This window comes from Rhinolophus sinicus, chromosome 15 (assembly GCF_057876585.1).
Source record: "Rhinolophus sinicus isolate RSI-liver-muscle chromosome 15, RSI-T2T, whole genome shotgun sequence".
NCBI classification, from domain to species: domain Eukaryota; kingdom Metazoa; phylum Chordata; class Mammalia; order Chiroptera; family Rhinolophidae; genus Rhinolophus; species Rhinolophus sinicus.
Window position 1 is genome coordinate 8,065,875 of NC_142515.1, and position 17,845 is coordinate 8,083,719.

At 38.9% G+C, this 17,845-nt stretch overlaps 1 protein-coding gene across 14 annotated transcripts in view; it reads left to right on the forward strand.

Annotated features, from left to right (window-relative positions):
• ATE1 (arginyltransferase 1) overlaps positions 1–17,845 on the forward strand; it is a 218,334-nt gene that overhangs the window by 54,896 nt on the left and 145,593 nt on the right. For all 14 annotated transcript variants that reach the window (XR_012498369.2, XR_012498368.2, XR_012498370.2 and 11 more), the window contains 2 exons: positions 1,012–1,193; positions 3,698–3,797. Coding sequence is in view for 7 of the 14 variants with exons in the window: in XM_019752925.3 (XP_019608484.3) it covers positions 1,012–1,193; positions 3,698–3,797 (282 nt within the window). In the remaining 7 variants the exon portion in view is untranslated. The remainder of the gene's footprint in view (positions 1–1,011; positions 1,194–3,697; positions 3,798–17,845) is intronic.

Below are 17,845 nucleotides of genomic sequence, written 5' to 3' on the forward strand. Positions count from 1 at the left end.
CCCGTGAAGTAAGTGGAAGCAGGTTATTCAATGGGAGGTCCAGGGAATGAGAGAAATGAAGAAAACTGGAAACTGAGATGGTTAATTACAGTTTTAAACTATTTCAAGCTGGTACAACAAGTAGGATTGATTTCTATTTAGGGTTAACAGAATATATTGGTTACTTATTTACTGAGGATATACTTAGTCCATACTTACTATGTCCTTCATAAACACATTTTTAAATGAATGAATGCATACACACATTAGATTTAATGACCTAGAATAATGCACTGAACTGAAATCATGGAAGAATTTAGATTCATTTCAAAGTCATCTTTGAACTTGGAGGTTTTCTGACATTTGACATGCCCAACCTTACACATCATGAACTGACAGCTTTTCTCTGTGTCCGTGTCACTGTGGTGGGTGCTCTCCTGCATGATTATTTTTAAAGACAGAGAGCTGCATTCCTACGAGCTTTTTAAAAGATGGTTTCTGTAAAATTCCATAATATGTAGAAACTTATTTCTTATTATGTACCATGTTTCCCCGAAAATAAGACCTAACCGGAAAATAAGCCTTAGCATGATTTTTCAGGATGACTTCCCCTGAACTAAAGCCCTAATGCATCTTTTGGAGCAAAAATTAATATAAGACCCAGTCTTATTTTCGGGGAAACACGGTAGTTAAAGCAGTCTAGTTTCTGAGACAGGTGATTATGTTCAACATAGTGGAACAGAAAAACATAGTGTGATATTTATTTGTCCTGTAAAATTGCCTACTGGCAGATTTTAAAACAAGTTGAAAAAAATCTTCTCTTTTCTCATTCTTTTGTTTGGTCAATGTTTTTACAAGTAAAAAGTTTTACAGGGTGTGACTGCAGAAGATGATGGCAACAAAGAAGAAATTTGAAAATGTTAGGACTTGCTAACCTGAGTATAATAAAAGTACAATAGATTAATTATTAAGATTTTTAATATAAAGAACAAAATGACAACTGTTCATGTTTGTGTGTCTACTTTTTCATAGGCAGAGAATCCCCCTAATGGACCAGATTGTGGTTATGGCTCCTTTCACCAGCAGTATTGGCTCGATGGAAAGATCATTGCTGTGGGGGTGGTTGACATCCTTCCTCACTGTGTATCATCTGTATATTTGTACTACGATCCAGATTATTCGTTTCTGTCTTTGGGTGTCTACTCTGCACTACGGTAAGCCTGCTTTGGACAGTTGTAATGGGTCATATAGAACTTGCAGTAGTTCCTCATTTGATTGTATTTCATTATATAACAGTAGACATCCTATTTGATAATTTGTTGCTATTGTAGTAATCTTACTTTGGTACTTAGACATACCACTTTTAGAACTGAGGCCAATGTCTGATGGTAATTCCCCAGCTTTTTAAGGTATCGATCTAGTCTAGTGTATGAAAAGTCATTTTATGTATTGGATGCTTTTGTTGTTTAGTTTATGCATTTGTTTAAGGTCACCTGTCAGTACCACTTAATGTTCCTTAAATGTTATTTATATTATTTCTTGTCATCACAGTTGTATATATTTTTTTCATAAAGAGTAAATGAATCTGGTAAAAATAAATTAAAGCGTTGTGAGTCTGTTGGAAGAAATAAGCAGTTATATAAAGTACATAGTATAGAACAGAACTGGGGAGTCCCTGACTCTGCTTGACTCTATGACCTAATCAAAAGATGATTTCTCTTTTATGTCCGTAGCTGCAAAAACATGCAACACAGCACAAATATGTGTAGGTGCATAATCCTGATTGTAAAGAGATTGGGGTCTTATTTCATAAAAATACTTGTTTCTATTTTTATTCCTGCTTGTTTGTGTGTCTATGTGTTAGAAGAGGGGAAGGAGGATTGAGAATAATTTTTCTGTTTGGGAGCTGAGGTCTCTCTTTTTCTCCCGCTCTGTCATTGTGTCAATTTTTCTGTTTACTTTTCCCAGTCTCTCTGGTGGTCATGTTTTCACATCATGGTAAAATATACTTTGAGATTATTTTATTTATTTTGTATATGGCTATTTTTGAATTATAGAAGTTGCAGAGTATAAAAAATATTCATGACTCTTGGTGGTATCACTGAAATCGGAACTGATAATTTGAAGCATTCACATTTTTGTAACTTTAGAAGTGTATTCTATTTATTTCAGAAAAGATTTTCTTTGTACCAAAATCAGTTAGTACTTCGAAATTTTTCCCATTTTCTTATTTTATTTTTGTATTATCACTTTATAGTGTGTAACTATGGATTTGTCTAGACTTCTCAGATGAATATTCAGAATATTTATTCCTATATAATGAATCCCATCCTATGTATGAAATGTCATTTCATGTCTCAATAACTAAGAGACATAGAAATCCTACTGCATTTGAGATAGTAAATAATCCCCAGCAAAATTAGAAGGAGCTCTGCTTATTGTTTGGTATGTCTTTTGAAAATTCTGGAGCTGGAGGGCTTTGAGGGAGTAGTAGAGGAGCCTAAGAGCCTGAAAAAGTGGGGTCGTTGCCACCACGCTGCAGCCTTGTCACTGCCTTTCAGTGCTCTTGAGACTGTGAGTTCCTGAGCTTATAGAAGAGGAAAGGCAGCCAAGAGAGCAACATGTCAGAGCAAACTGGGGAGAGGAGGTTACAAGTTGCCAGTTCCATTACTGATTGTGATGTAGTTCAGTGAAACCTGTTCAAGTAGTTTTCCCTCCATTTCTTCAGTTTCTTAAACAATTATCTAATAAATATAGATGTTTACATTTTAATCTATAATCAGTATAGATTTTTATATAATCTAGTTTGCAGGTTAAAAAAAGGTTTGAATTAGATAAATTGGAGATGTTGAGCATGGCATTTATTTCCCCTTTTTCTGAAAGATGAATTTTAGAAATGTAATTTGTTTAGCAGATATTTACTTGAGCCCAATCTATGTGTCCTGGCACCATTCATAGAGGTAAATATGACAGACAGGGTTTGCCGCATTGTCAAAACAGACAGTAAATTAGAAAACCTACAACATAATTTTAGGTACTCGGTTGTGCTGTGACAAAAATAAAATCATGGTAGGAATGAGGTGGTCAGGAAAGACCTCTCCAAACAGGTGACGTTTGAGGAGTCAGCTATGTAAAGACCTGAGGGTAGATGTCTAGGTAAAGGGGAAGCAAGTCTGATGCCCAGAGGTGGTTGGAATAGAGAGAAGGGAGGTCTTATGGGCTAGGATATGGGGTAGGATGTGGGTAGTGTTATACAAGGAGGGCAGCAAGGTGGGTGGCGTTGGTGAGCGGGGGCAGATGGAGCAGGGCTTGGAGGTCATGTGTGGTAGGGAGATTGGGTTTTATCTAAGTGATAGCATCCCGGTGTGAGGGTAAAGCCTGTGGTGAGGTGACCTGATCTGATCAATGAATAACAACAAGAAGCCATATTAAATACATCTCTTTAATTTTATGCTATTTGAATTTTAGATCAACTACTATGCCCGAGAAAGTATAAAACCTGAACTTAGATGCATTTGCTCAAAATAATTTAGAGTTTTTTGGAGTCTGTTCAGTAAAAATCATCTTACAGTATTTTTAAAATAGTTTTTCTTTCAACACTTGGAATTTTTTATAGTTTAGTATTAAATTTTATCAAATATTTGTCACCAAATTATATAGTACTTTGAATATTGGAACTAGATTTAACTGTATCTTCATATGTATTCTTCTTTGGCAGAGAAATTGCTTTCACTAGGCAACTTCATGAAAAAGCACCTCAACTCAGCTATTATTATATGGGTTTCTACATTCATTCATGTCCCAAGATGAAATATAAGGTAAAGTTGATTTCACACATGTGTCTGCTATAGATGCAAGTTATAAAAATTAGTACTTTCATAATTTCATGTTTAACTTGCTTGTACATCTCTGATGTAAATTATGAATTATTTTTAAATGTGTCTTAAACTTGTTCATTGCCTTGAATTGTGCCTGACACATAGGCACTTAATATTTGTTTAATGTAGGTTCATCTGCAGTAATTAACTGAATATATAGGAATCTCAGCTGTTCTGGGTAAATTTACGGGTTTTTTTCAAATGAATTCTGAGAAAAATCAGTGCAGAAGTCAGGAAATTGGGGAAACATATTATAATTCTCCCACAACAATTAATAATCAACATAGAAATGTTACTGTTTGAAGGAATCCACCAACATAAAGTTGAAAACAAGGAGAAAGTCGACATTGGCAGGAAAAGAAGTGTGGAGTCACAGTCTAATCAGTTGGTCTTGTTTGTAGCTGTAGCCATGTTATGAGTGTGTTGTGGCCCTGTCTGCTATGAACAATGTAAATAATGTAAATATAATAAGTATTCTATTATAATGTAAATATAGTAAGTGTTAATCAGTTTATATACAGAGTATATGAGTAGTGTTCCAAAAAATAAGTTTTGGAAGCAAATCAAGTTTATAAGTTGTTAATTTCAACTTGTGCTTTCAACATGTGTAGTGCTAACCTGCTAAGAGATCCAAATATTAGCTTATTGAAAATAGTACCTACTAATGTTTGCTGACATTTTCCAGTGTTTTAATATTCCCTATAAGTGAAAGTACTTGATTTTTCTTATTAACCAATTTTTAAGACATCCATATTAATGAGTAAAGAGTATAAGAATATTGGAAGTATTTTAAGAAAATTTAGGATTTTAGGAATCCCAGTTTCTCATTTCCAAATCCCAAAAATTAATTCTGTTGGGAATTAAGAAACAGTATTAAAACCTATAAAATTAAGTTACAGCCCAGAGTGGAAAGGGAGGGGACTCGATTTAACCATTCAAGCAAAACTTAAAAATTTTCCAATATATTGTATTCAAATTATGTCATCTTGGGAGAGACAGTTCTGAAATTTTGTCATATAGTTAGTGATTTTGTCATAGTTGTGAGATAATGATAAAATATTTGAATATTAAATTAATTTTGTAAAGCCATTATTTTCCAGGCATGGTTGTTTGAACACTTTTGTGTCTTCAAGAACATGTTGATTTTAATTTTTATATTGTTTAAGAAAATTATTTTCATTGCATTATGTCTGAAGATAAGTCATTTTAGTATATATGCTGCCGAAGCGAGCACAAGATAAGTCATTTTAGGTAACTGAGGAGTAAAGATATTTTCATTTCAGTTAAGGATATTTTATTTTGAGCAAATGAGAACCCTCAGTTATGAAAGAATAGCACAAATGCTTATAAAAATGGGAATTTTCAATCAGAAAATGTGCTTTTCAAATTGTAAGATGGATGTTGGTCCAAGCGTAAATACTTCTCACTGCAAGTTGATTATCTAGAACTAGAGACCAACAAAAGGTAACTCATAGAAAATAAATTAACACACTGTTATAATAGCTCTTATTTTTAAGATTCAGTGAGGGTAAATTTAGCATATAACTACAATAATAGTTAAAATGTATCTTCCTTAGAGCATAACTAACTGTTTAAATCATTGATAATGGCATATTTTTGCCACAATGTAAAATATACATGGAAAATTTACAGAAGTGTTTTCTGTCTGGTATTAAAGAAAAAAGGAATGTATTTTAAAATAGCATTTTTAATAACTAAGAAGGAGCAGTGTCTTAAGTACGTGGCGCACACTAGGTCCTGGGACTGCTATTGTGAGTGGGCAGCTGTGGGCTCTGCCCTAGTCCTGGGGGTGATGACAGGACAGCAGAGCGGGTCAAGTGCACCCGGGGACCCCTGACTGTACTTGAAACCAGAGTAGTGTTTCATTTGGGTCTTCTTGTGTACCTTTAGACAAGGTAAGTTACAATCTTCACAATAAAATCTATTTATTGTATGATACAGAGCAGATTATGTAACAGCAGGTCTGAGATACACACAGGAGCTATGTTACCAGCTCTCTTAGTGAGTAAGGAGCTGTGGTAAAGGTGTGCTGAGATGACGCGTCTGTGTGGGGAGGACCAGGGTTGGCTAGATGAGTTCCCAGGTGTCCATTGTCACTTCCTCTGACTCTGTATGTGCGTGCTGTCCCATCCACCAGACACAGGTTCTGCTTCCCTTGCCCTGGGTGGGCTTGTCCTTGTGACTTGCACTGACTCACAGGGTGCAGGGAAGTAGCTGTCTGGAGCTTCAGGTCCAGGCCTTAAGAGGGCTGGCAGCTTTCACATCCTCTGTCTTTGGAGCTGGCCATCACGTAAAAGGTCCAGTTACCCTGCTGGAGAGAGAGGCCACCTGGGAGTCCTGCAGCCATCTTGGATGTTTCGGCCCCAGCCAAGCTGCTAGCTGAATGCAGCTGCGTGATTGAGCCCAGCGAAGGACCCCTACCTGAACTGTAGCCAACTCAGAATCATGAGGCTTATAAATTATTGTTGTGTCAAGCGACCTAGTTGTGGGGTGGCTTCTTTCTGAGAAATGGATGACGGAAACCCATGGTGATGGGATAGAAATCACTAGACGGAGATTTCCATGTAGATGGAAATCGTTCTGTGTTGAGCTCTGCAGACTCGTGTCCCGAGTTGAGCCGACCTGGTCTGGGAAGTTTCCGATGGCTCATGGTGAGAGAATTTTGGCAAAGTCACTTCTTTTCCATATGCAGTCATACGTAGAGATGTGCCGTTTGGCTTAATGAGAATTCATCTTTATAAGGTATTTCATTTTATACCCTGACTTGATCCTACAAGACATTTCTTAACATGACGACAAAGTTTGATTTTGCTCGTCTTGCTAATGGTGAGCACTGCAAGGTGAAAATTGCCGTGTGGTCGTCTTTATAGTTCCATAGAAGGATGTGTTGCAATTAATTCTCCTCTCAGAGTGCTCCGTGGCTTGCTAGTTTATAGCAGTTATGTTCTTGTGCAGCATAGTCCCTAAAATGCATTTTTACTGAATTCTTTTGCTTTTCCTATTTATCGCGTGGGTGTTTGTGTGTTAAATAAAGGCTGAATTACGTAAACATTACATAGTCAGGTATGTGGTCATGGTCTTAGATGTAAGGCACAGGATAGTCAAAAAGAATGTAATGAGAGCTGGAAAATCTTCATTCATGAAAGGAAATTACCTTGATATGTTTGCTATTGCTTTCATTAACTGTTACAATAATTGTGGCCACTTTAATTGGACTTGGTACTCACTATCATGCGGGGACTCAGGAGCGGCTGAAATGAATGCAAATTATACTTTCAACTTAGAAGTTTCTCCTTGGAGCAGTCATCCTGCTGGAGTGGGAAGGGGTGGTACGGTTTTCTGGCTGCCATCCTCGGGGCTGCTCGTCCTCTTGGTCTGCTCTTCTCACAGTTCCAAAGTGGTTGCTGCCCATTCGGGCATCACGGGCCCTCAGTAATGTCTAGAGTCAGGAAGTAATTGTCCTCTCCTGTGTCTCTTTCCTTAAATTATTTTTAATTGTAGTAAAATACACATAAAATTTACCATCTTCATTTCCAGAACTCTTTTCATCTTGCAAAACTGTAACTCTGTACCCATTAAACAAAAGGTCCTCATCCCCCCACACAGTGCACACAAGTTCTTATTTTCCCACATTCTCACCAACACTGTATTTGCTGTTTTTTGTTTGTTTGTTTTGATGGTAGCTATTCCAGTGTGTGTGGAGTGGTCTGTACCTCTCTCTTTTTTTTTTTTTAATAAATCTTATTGGGGAATATTGGGAAACTGTTTTCTCCAGGGCCCATCAGCTCTAAGTCGTTGTCCTTCAGTCTAGTTGTGGAGGGCGCAGCTCAGCTCCAAGTCTAGTCGCCTTGTTCAATCTTAGTTGCAGGGGGCACCGCCCACCATCCCATGCAGGAATTGAACCAGCAACCTTGTTGTTGAGAGCTCCCCCTCTGACTGACTAAGCCATCTGGCCGCCCCTGTATCTCTTTCTAAGATCAAGGAAAACCTCACCAAGAAGCCTCGTAATCCACACCACTCATTTCATTTGTTGGAGTTGTGCCGCTTGTCTGTGCCTCAGCCAGTCACTGCCCAGGGGAATGGAATTATCTTAGGGCAACGATGTATGATGTGTGATGGTGGAGTTGCTTCCTGGAGCACGTGGCACTGAAGAGGGTGAACACCTGAACAGGTTTTCCTTTTTTTATTCTGCTTGACAATTAGTATTTCTTTTTTTTTTTAACTAAGCTGTTGGTTTATATTTGATACACATATTATATAGCTTAAGTACATATTAATGTAGTTTACTTACATATCATTATTATATATACTTTTTAAAATTGAGCTTTTTGTTTAAATATACTTGGTTTGTTTTCTAAACCATTTTTAAATTAATTTTAATGCTTTCGGTTTAATATTTTCATGTAAAGCTTAGTTAATATTCTCTATTTTGACCCCTATCCATACATTTAAAAAATACTATGTTTCCTTTGAAAGTGACAATTGGAGTATACAGAAGTGCTAGTAGGTAGAATTTTAAAAAGTTCTTCTCCATGCTGTCTCCCAGAGTGCTGCTGTAAGGCCATTCTGTGATCTGATGGAGGTGTTTTGACTGAGCTCTTTATCCAGACTTGTACGCAGGCCAAAGTAAACAGTGATTTCAAGCAGTCGGCTTTGGTGTCATGACGTGGCCAGACATCAGATAGTTGGAACAGCAGAAGGGGTTCAGAAATGTCAGAAAAGAAACAAAAGGCTAATTCATCTGTGATTAATCATTCTTAAATTCAGTGCCTCAGCTTGACTGTGGTCAAACAGCGCCCCTGGAATTCTGCAGGAGTTTGCCTAAAAGAAGGCAATTGGCACTACAGTTATAAAAGCACCTACAAAAAACTGGAGTCTGCAGAGCTGCATCCGCAAAATCATGTGCTCCTGAAATCCCTAAGCTCCCCAGCTTTTCAAAGTTTCCTGACCAGACAAATTAGCCAGTGTTATTTTACTGGTCTTGCAGCCCAGGGAGATGCATTTGGGTACATGTGGTAGTGACTTTGCTACTGCTGGTCTGAAAGAAATACAAATGATCTCATCAGTTACCCACATCATGGAATGAAACACTGCAGTTTTTGATTCAGTGTCTATTTTTCTTGATGTTAAGTGTCCAATGAATTAGATACAGTGAGTAGAAAATATTAACCACAGAATAATTTACTAAGGGATTTTTGATGCCTCCTACTGGCGGTGGGAGGTAAAAATTCACATGCTCATCACAAATTCTTGTTTCTAAATTGTCACATGTTAAATTTTGCCACATCAGAGTCTAAAGCAGTTCCTTAAGGTCTTGTGTGCTAAGCTGCTCATCACGGATGAGACAATTGAAGCTCAGTTTGGTTAATTTGCCCAGAGTTTGCATTAACTCACATTTTAATTTTAGCAACATGAATGAGAGTTTGAAGAATTGAAATGCATATAAATGGCACTATTCAGCAGATTTTTGAGGAGGTGTAGTTAACTTCTGATTTTGGAGAATCCTTAAATACTTGCATATTAATTAAAGGTAAGTGTTTGCCAGGGGTTAAAAGCATATTTAATCATGTGCCTTATTTTTCCCATCCTGCTCGTCTCTTCAGTGAAATAGAGAACTTAGCTTGATATAGTATGTGATTCCTAACCCTTGATAAACATCAGTCATCTTTGGAGCTTTTGAAAAATACTAACATCCGACTCTGCCCTGACCTGCTGAAGAAGAAAGTTTGCTTCTCTCTCACACAGCCCCGTTCTCTGACTGCCAGGCACGTTTCATGTACTCTTGATCTGCCCCCCTCCACGCTTTGTGCTGCCTCTCGTGCCTGAAAGGTCATTCCCTTACCTGCATATGTAAGTCATGGCTTCCTTTCCAGACCGAGCTCTGCACCAGTTCTTCAGGGAAGCCATTCTCTGTGTCTCTCCACTTCATCCCCACCCAGCCCGCTCCCTGCGTGCTCAAGGTGGAGGTAGCCGCTCCGATTCTGTGAACTCTTGTCATTTCTAAGTGCTTTTATCTGCAGCTCTCCTTGCACTGTAGTTTGTAGGTCTATGTGATCAGTCAGTGTGTACGGAGGGCTTACTCTGTATAAAACACCATGCTAGATGCCAAGGCAAGAAGAGCATGATCAGACATGGTCCCTGCTTGTCAGTTCCCTGAGCAAACCGTGTCTTATGTGTCATGGTCCCCCATGCCCAGAAATTTAATTGGCAAATAAAGGTGCTCAGTGAGTTTACTGATGTGCACCTATCTGCATGAAGCAAACTCGGAAGTGAAGGAAAGTAGTGAGAATGGGCCTTCCTCACAGCTCGTTCTAACTGAAACATGGGGCTTAGGAAAAATGAAAAGTGCCATCTCAGAAGTACAGTTGATATTTTGCGTGAATTTTCTCCCCTACAAGTTTTTTTTTTTTTTTTTTTTTTAAGTAAACTTGTTATTGAAGTGTGAGGTATATACAGGAAAGTGCATCGTTCTTACGCGTACAGTGTGATAAGTTTTCACAGTGACCATACCGGCACCACGATCGAGAAACGGAGCCTCTTTCGTGCCCCCCCTTGATTATTATCTCACCCCCAGAGATAACCGTGATAGCCTAATCTTGTCTGTGTGTATACTTGGCATAAATGGAATCACTCAGTGTATCTTATTTTGTGACTGACTTGGTCCCCTCAGCAGGGTGTTTGTGAGATTCAGCCATGTGGTTGTGTGTTGGTTCATTCTCATTACTTCCATGCCCCTTGTGTGGATGGATCATTTCTAGGTCTGGTCTATTTTTTTACATGTCTTTTGGTGAACATATGTATGCATTTCTGATTGGGATTGACCTAGGTGTGGAATTGCCAGATCGTAGGGTTTGTGAATGTTCAGGTTTAGTTCATACTTCCTGTAATTTTTTAAGTGATTGTACTAATTTATAGTCCCAGCAGCAGCGTAGGACAGTTCTAGTTGCTTCCCATCCCAATAGGTGTGTAGCATTGTTTTCCTTTGTATTTTGCTATTGGCTGATAATGTTGGATGTCTTGTCATGTCTAGTGGCCATTTGTAGTGTTCAGGTCTTTTGCCTGTTTCTCTATTGGGTTGCCTGCGTCTGTTATTTGTAATTCTTTATACATTCTGGATATACATTCTTTATTCTTTGTTGCATAACTGTTTTATAGTTGCCTTCTTCCACTGTTGCTTCCCTTCCCTTTTCATTCCCAGTGGTATCTTTTGATAAGCAGAAATTCCTAATTTTAATTTAGTGTTTCTGTGTCTTGTTCAAGAAACTTTTGCCTGAATTATGGCCATGCAAAGATGTGCCTATGCTTTCTTCTGAGAACTTTATAGTTTTACTTCTCACAATTCAATAATCTGAAATTGATTTTTTTGTGTACGGTTGAGCTAGTAGTCAAGACTGATTTTTTTTTCCCCCAGATGGATAATTATTTTTAGTTTCTTGAAGGACACTGCCCTGCACATACCAGTTTAATACACATTTCAATTAAATTATTTCTGTCATTATATTTGTGTTACGGTAAAATGTTCCAGCTTTCCCTTTTTCAGACTTAGCATCGATTCCACTGAATGAGCATATTACTCATTTAACTTTAGGTTTTTCCCTACAGAATGATACTGGCCAGTCTGTTGTACAGGGAATGCTCAATTTATAAGTATAGAAGGGGTGCAAATAAGTCACTTGCTCTTATGCATTTCTTCCAAATAACTTAAAAAAATAAAAGCTGTAAAGAATGTCTTGAATTAAAAGAGGATGATGTGTTTTGTGGAAATTCAGTTAAGAGAATGATTAGAATACAAAGGAGAACTCTATGTATTAATAGTACTGATATCATTTATCATTTGCCAGTCACATCCCATTTTGTCATTTACCTTATGTCATTATTTATGGTACATATATTTATTTAATTGTAAATTATGCAGAAGTTTAAAATTTTTATGCTGTGGCCCAGTTTACTAATTTTTTTTCCCTTTATGGCTCCTGGCTCCTCTGTGCCATCCTTTTACTCCTTACCACCTTGCAAGATCCGTCTCAGGTTTGCTTCCACTCTGAACCCTCGCCTGACTCCCAGACACAAGTCTGTTCCCATTGCCACCTACACGCTGACGTCTAACAGTTACCACATTGTGTTGTAAATACTTGTCTTCTCATCTGTCTGTCTCTTTAGACTCTGAGCTTCTCAAGAGATGGAGTTTGAGCTCATTTATTACTTGTTTTAATAGAAGTTCCTGATTTATAATAAATAGTTGATACATTTTTGGAAGGATGGGTGGAGATACGAGAATAATGAAAAATTGACTATTGGTTAGAGGGAAAGTACATACCTATGCCAAATAAAGGGGCATCATTTGACATTTCAACAGGATAGATCTTTTTATAATTTTGGCAGTATTAATCAAAGATAAGTTTATTAAAAAAGTGTTTTCTTTCAGAATACTGAGAAAGTTATATTTGTGAATTGTCCAGTGAACAGTGAAGATACTCTTGGATTTGCATTTTTCTTCAAATTGTAAAAGCAGTGCAAATATTTTAGAACATTTGTAATTCTAAAGTGATAGTCCTGTATAATATTATACTTGTATATAGTTTATGTATGAATTAAAGGTTTATTTTTAAATAGGTTGATTTAGAAATTAATTCAGTAAAGTTCATTTTATGTAAAACATTTGAAGTAACAGAATACAGTATAAATATGTTTTCTAGGGAGTGTGATTATAAATTTTCATGACTGCATGAGGTTATTTTACAATCTAAAAACCATTTTAATATTAATTTGTTTCATGCTCTAATGTGTTAGCTGTGGTGGGGCAATGAAAGGGCTTCCCTCCCTGGGTTCCTGTTCGCTCTTGCCCTAAAACAGTCGTTCTTTATCGGGGCAGTTTTGCCCCCACCCCACCCCCACCCCATATCTGGAGACCCTTTTGATTATTGTGCTTGGGGCGTTGGGGAGGGTAATTGTGCTACTGGTATCTAGTAGGTAGAGAACAGGGACATCGCCAAACACTCTACAATACACAGGTCAGCCCCCAGCAACAAAGAATTCTCTGGCTCAAAGTGTCAGTAGTGCTGAGGTTTGAGAAGCCCTGTTTAAAAGGGTACCTACTTGCCAGTGAAGTGTGTAGGGCTTTGCAGTTGCCGAGTTACTGTGGGTAATCTGACTATTGCTGTCAAAAAGGAACTGTCAGAAAGATTAATTTGGCGTCCGTTGTAACAGTATTGAAATAAAGTATCCTATATGACACACCAGAGAGAAGTTGCTTGTGTCTAACTCATGACCCTGTGCAGCCATAAACTCATTGAGGACCCCAGGACTGTCTTAAATTTTCTTTGAGAGACTTACATGTGGCCTTCATGTCAACTTAAAGGTAATTTAGTGTTTCTGTACAATGAGATGTAGCTAGCAAATCTTGAGGCCTCTTGGAGGAGCAGCCACAGCAAATAAGGTTAAAATTTCCAAAGCATGGTTTTTCTTTTTCTATTCTGATATGCATGGTAGGGTCTGTCTATAGTATTTATAAATCATTCTGTGTTCCTTGCTTTGTAGAAATAAAAAGAAACTGAACAGCTTCATAATAGCAAAGTGAATTGAATTACCCTTACCCTAGCAGCTAAATTCAATTCCTTTTTTTTAGTACAAAGAGCCACAGTACTGACATACACAGTTTAGGATGGGAGCTTGCACTCATTTTCAGCTGTACTGGGACAGATGTTTGGTACATCCTGTGCTCATGTGCTTCAGCCTGGCATGGCTGGAACTGAGCTGTTGTAGAGAAGCAGTGTGCATATGTGTATAGCTCTTGTTTTTCTTGCCTGGTGTTCTCCCTTGGTGATGTTAGAATGAAGCCAATTCCAACCCTTCCCTCACCCCTCCAGGATGCTCCATCATGTCTCAGATCTTCTTTCCTTATATCTGTACGTGTTCTTTTGGTTCTTCTAGCTCCAGTCTGTAAAAATAAGGTAAGATTTTCACACGTGACACTTTCGGAAGCCTTGTTTAGGTTTGTGGCATTGCTAACGGGAGGCCATCTTGAGTAGCACAGTTACCGTGGATGTACAGCAGTCTGCTGGCAAGTACAGCGCTGAGAAACAGGAAGCCTGGTGTCCGCTGCTGGAGGCCCTTCCCAGTCATCGCTCCCTTTCCTCCTGCGTCCAGCCCCACCATGGAATTGTTCAGGGGTGATTTACATTGTGTGAGAATCATCTTGCTAGAAAATCTGTGGTGTCTCACACAGTTCTGCTACGTCCAGACTCCTTTCCTTGGTCTCTCGGGGTTTCCGGTTCTTCCTGATTGCTTTTAGATGCACCTTTGCCCATCAGGGAATGCTCCCTTTCATTCTGTCCCCCAGTTCATGTCTCTTCACTCTTATAAAATACGATTTCAATTTAAGACTGCATTAGTCCGTCTTACCCCACTTTTACCATCCTTTTTTGTCGTGCCTCCAGCTATTAGTCATATAACTACACAGACACACATACGTGTATATATATACATGTATTTGTATATATATACTGTGTATACACATCATACATAATTTAATCTGTGACTCGTGTGGTGATTTGCGACCCCCCCATTCTCTTCTGTTGTGTTTGTCCTACACAGAGACATCCATTGCACTCAGACGTCTGTCACACCCACACTCCTTTTCTGAGGGAAGTTGCTTATCAACTCCGCCAAAGGCAACGTAGCCTTTAAGTTTAGGTCTCCGTGCTCAGTGCCATGTGACCCTTCCATTTTAATCACTGGTACTTGGACTCGGTGTGGGTACCTGCCCCAAAGGAGCTCAGTCTAGGGTAGATTAGCATCGCAAAAACTCCTCATTGAATAGTGGGTGACCAAACCAGTCAGATCCTCTCTTTTAAGGAACTTTGAGACTGTAGGGAGACTCAGTAGTTAGTGGGGATAGGAATAGAGAGAGCCACCCAGAAAATGGGTAACAAAAGCTCAGAGTTAGATTAGGGCTTCATAAACACAGGTCCATAAAGTTTGTATCGGAGGCAAACTTGTGTACACGGGCACATTTATCTTGAGGAAGAGTCTGTGATTTCTTTTATCTGGTTTTCAAAGGAATCTGAATCAAAAGATACCCAGATGAGCGAGCAGTGAGATGATGGGGCGCAGCAGAGACACTGAACAGCGGATGAAAACACAGGCTGGGGCCTCCTGTTGCTGAGGGGACACAGATAGCCTCCTGTTAGACCTGCTTGCCAGGTCTTGAATTATGATCTGTTATCCAGGAGGCCTTACGCTAGCCCATTTCATCTTCCTGGGTAGCGTGGAATTCTCTGGAGCCTGACTCTACAGTGGCTAACATTTCTGCCCTCATTTTCTTATGTGCCTCCCTAAAAATGTTCTGTTCCCCTTCACCATTAGGTACCAGCCACTTACTGGATCATCTCAGGGAATTTCTTTGTTCCTTCAGCTGAAGGAGCCAAACCAATAAACTTGTCTCCCAGCAGCATGGCTACATTAGACAGGGCCATAGTGTGCTGGGCGGTACCGTTTCCCCAAATAAGACCGTGCCGGACAATCAGCTCTAATGCATCTTTTGGAGCAAAAATTAATATAAGATTTGGTATAATATAATATAATATATAATACCGGGTCTTATAATATGATGGAGGGTTCAGAAGAGTGGTTGATTAACTATGTTTGTGTCTGGGCTTGATAGAGTATTTAGGGGGATAAATGCTACGGTTAAAAATACTGACTTAAAAATTGACATGAGCAGATGGTAGAGAATATTATGTTATCTGAAGTTTTAAAATACTGAAACAGATTACTGAAGTTGCAAATTTTCTTCCCCCCAAATTTTGAAGAACAAAATAATGACAAACAGATATTCGTTGTCATGAAAAAGATATATGACCTTTGTACCTTAGAGACAGAAGGGCCTGGATCCATCAAAGCTCTTTTGGCCGAAATCTATGAAAACTGAGACCAAGGTGCTGGTAATGACTTTATAGTTTTTCCTAGGATACGTAATAGTGCTTTTGTAATTTGGAACGTCCCAAACTTAACTGAATTTGAACAGCAGTTTTTTCAGGGGTTTGCTGCTGCTTATTGCATGCTAGGCTAGGCAAAATTTTGAACCTGTGTTTTAAACCAAATTAGGGTGAAGTACTGAAGAAAGAAAAGGCACTGTCAGAGAAAATCAAGCAGTAGAAAATGTATATTTTCTTTTTTCACTAATTCCCCAATAAAGTTTCTATTCTTTTCATTAATAATTTCCTTAGGGGACAAAATAATAAATTGAAACTATGAAAACCAGAAATGTATAACTTATTTAAATTAGCTCTATTTCTTCTGATTTCAATGTTGGAAACATTTTAAAGTGCTGACAGCCGCCTTGTGCCAGGAATCATAAATAGAAGGAGAGTGAGGAAAATAAAGTGGGTCTTTATTTAGACCCACTTCCTTCCTTATTTGTTATCATTTATTGATGTACTTTTTAATTTTCTTTCCATCAATTTGGGTGAACTGAGGAAAAATTGCGAAGGACCCCTCTGGTATTATCCTAGAGTCACACAGACTGCAGCTGCACACTTTAATTAAGAATTTGGAGTAAGGCTCCTAGGAGGGACATTTCTGCCCTCTCCGTAGTCAAGGCTCCATAATCCAGGACTGTGTGGCTGCCCTGCTCCTGGCTCACAAGGAAACACCAGGAGAGTGATACAAAAGTTTTCGTATTTTTGGATACAGAATCCTAGAAAGAAGAATCTAGAGAGATGCAAAGTAGTTTTCATGCCTTAACGCAGATTAAATCGAATTCCTTCCCAGAGGCTTTGTTAAATTCTTTGTCAGCTTCTAGGACTGGTGAATCTTAGATGCGAGCCTGGCAAGTATTTGTTCTGGTTTCCCGAGCATGGAGTGAAGGTGCAGTTCTGTTAGTCCTGCTCTGCCTTGGGACGCGCCATTTCCAGACCTTTCCCAGGGCCCACAGTTGGTATTCTACGCGAGACACTAAAACCAGAGGGCTCAGTTCCGTATGGTTGTTGGAATTCATAGTCCAGCTGTACACTTTCTTTTTACTTACTTATTTGGAAATACATTCAAGCTTTCAGAAAAGTTGCAAGAATAAAAGTGATACAAAGAATACTTGTACGGTATGCCCTTCACTCATCACCTCTTGGGCACATTTTACCCCCTTTGCTCCTGTTGCTCCTCTCCCACCCCAGGTGAATGTGTGTGTTTGTACACTTACACAGGCACACACATGCTTAGTAAGTTTATTGTGTGATTCTTGACTCCACAGTGCTTCGCCTACTATGTGCCAGGTGTACTTTGTACACAAGCGTTTTATAATGATTGGCTCAGGCAGTTCTCACAGCAATCCTAGACATAGATGTCATTGTTTTCACCACTTTGTAGATGAGAAGCCTGGAACCCAGAAGGGTTGCATAACTTGTCCGAGGGAGTACAGCTCGTTACTGCGGGACGTGGGCAGGCTCTGTGCTGCTCCCGGCAGGAACTTCCAGTGCGGAGACTTGCCTGTGGTTTCAGAGGCACTCTGTCCTCGTGGGCCACACGAGTCCGTATTTCATCTCTTCTAGGACATGCATTTTCTTTTTTGTTTTCACATTTTAAAATCCTGGATGTATGTCTTACATTGGATGTTGACGTAGTTATCATTATCTACGTGTGTGCAAAGTTGGTTTTTTTTGGTGGCGTGCTTGGACCGCTGAAGCCTCGTGATGCTGCATCAGTGGGGACTGTGTGTGTGTGTGTGTGTGTGTGTGTGTGTGTGTGACTGTGTGTGTGTTTTCCATTTTCCTCTCGAAAGAGAAAGTGGTATCTACATTACCAGCTCCCGGGGGTGGAGGGGCTGCTACATTTATTTAATATTGTGGACTTGCTTGAAGACCAAACAGGCTCAATTTTCACACGTAACATATATAAATATTTCTGAAAAGACATCTAAAATCTCCTTAACCGTTTGCATTTGTATTACTTCTGGGGTTGGGAGAATGGTTAAA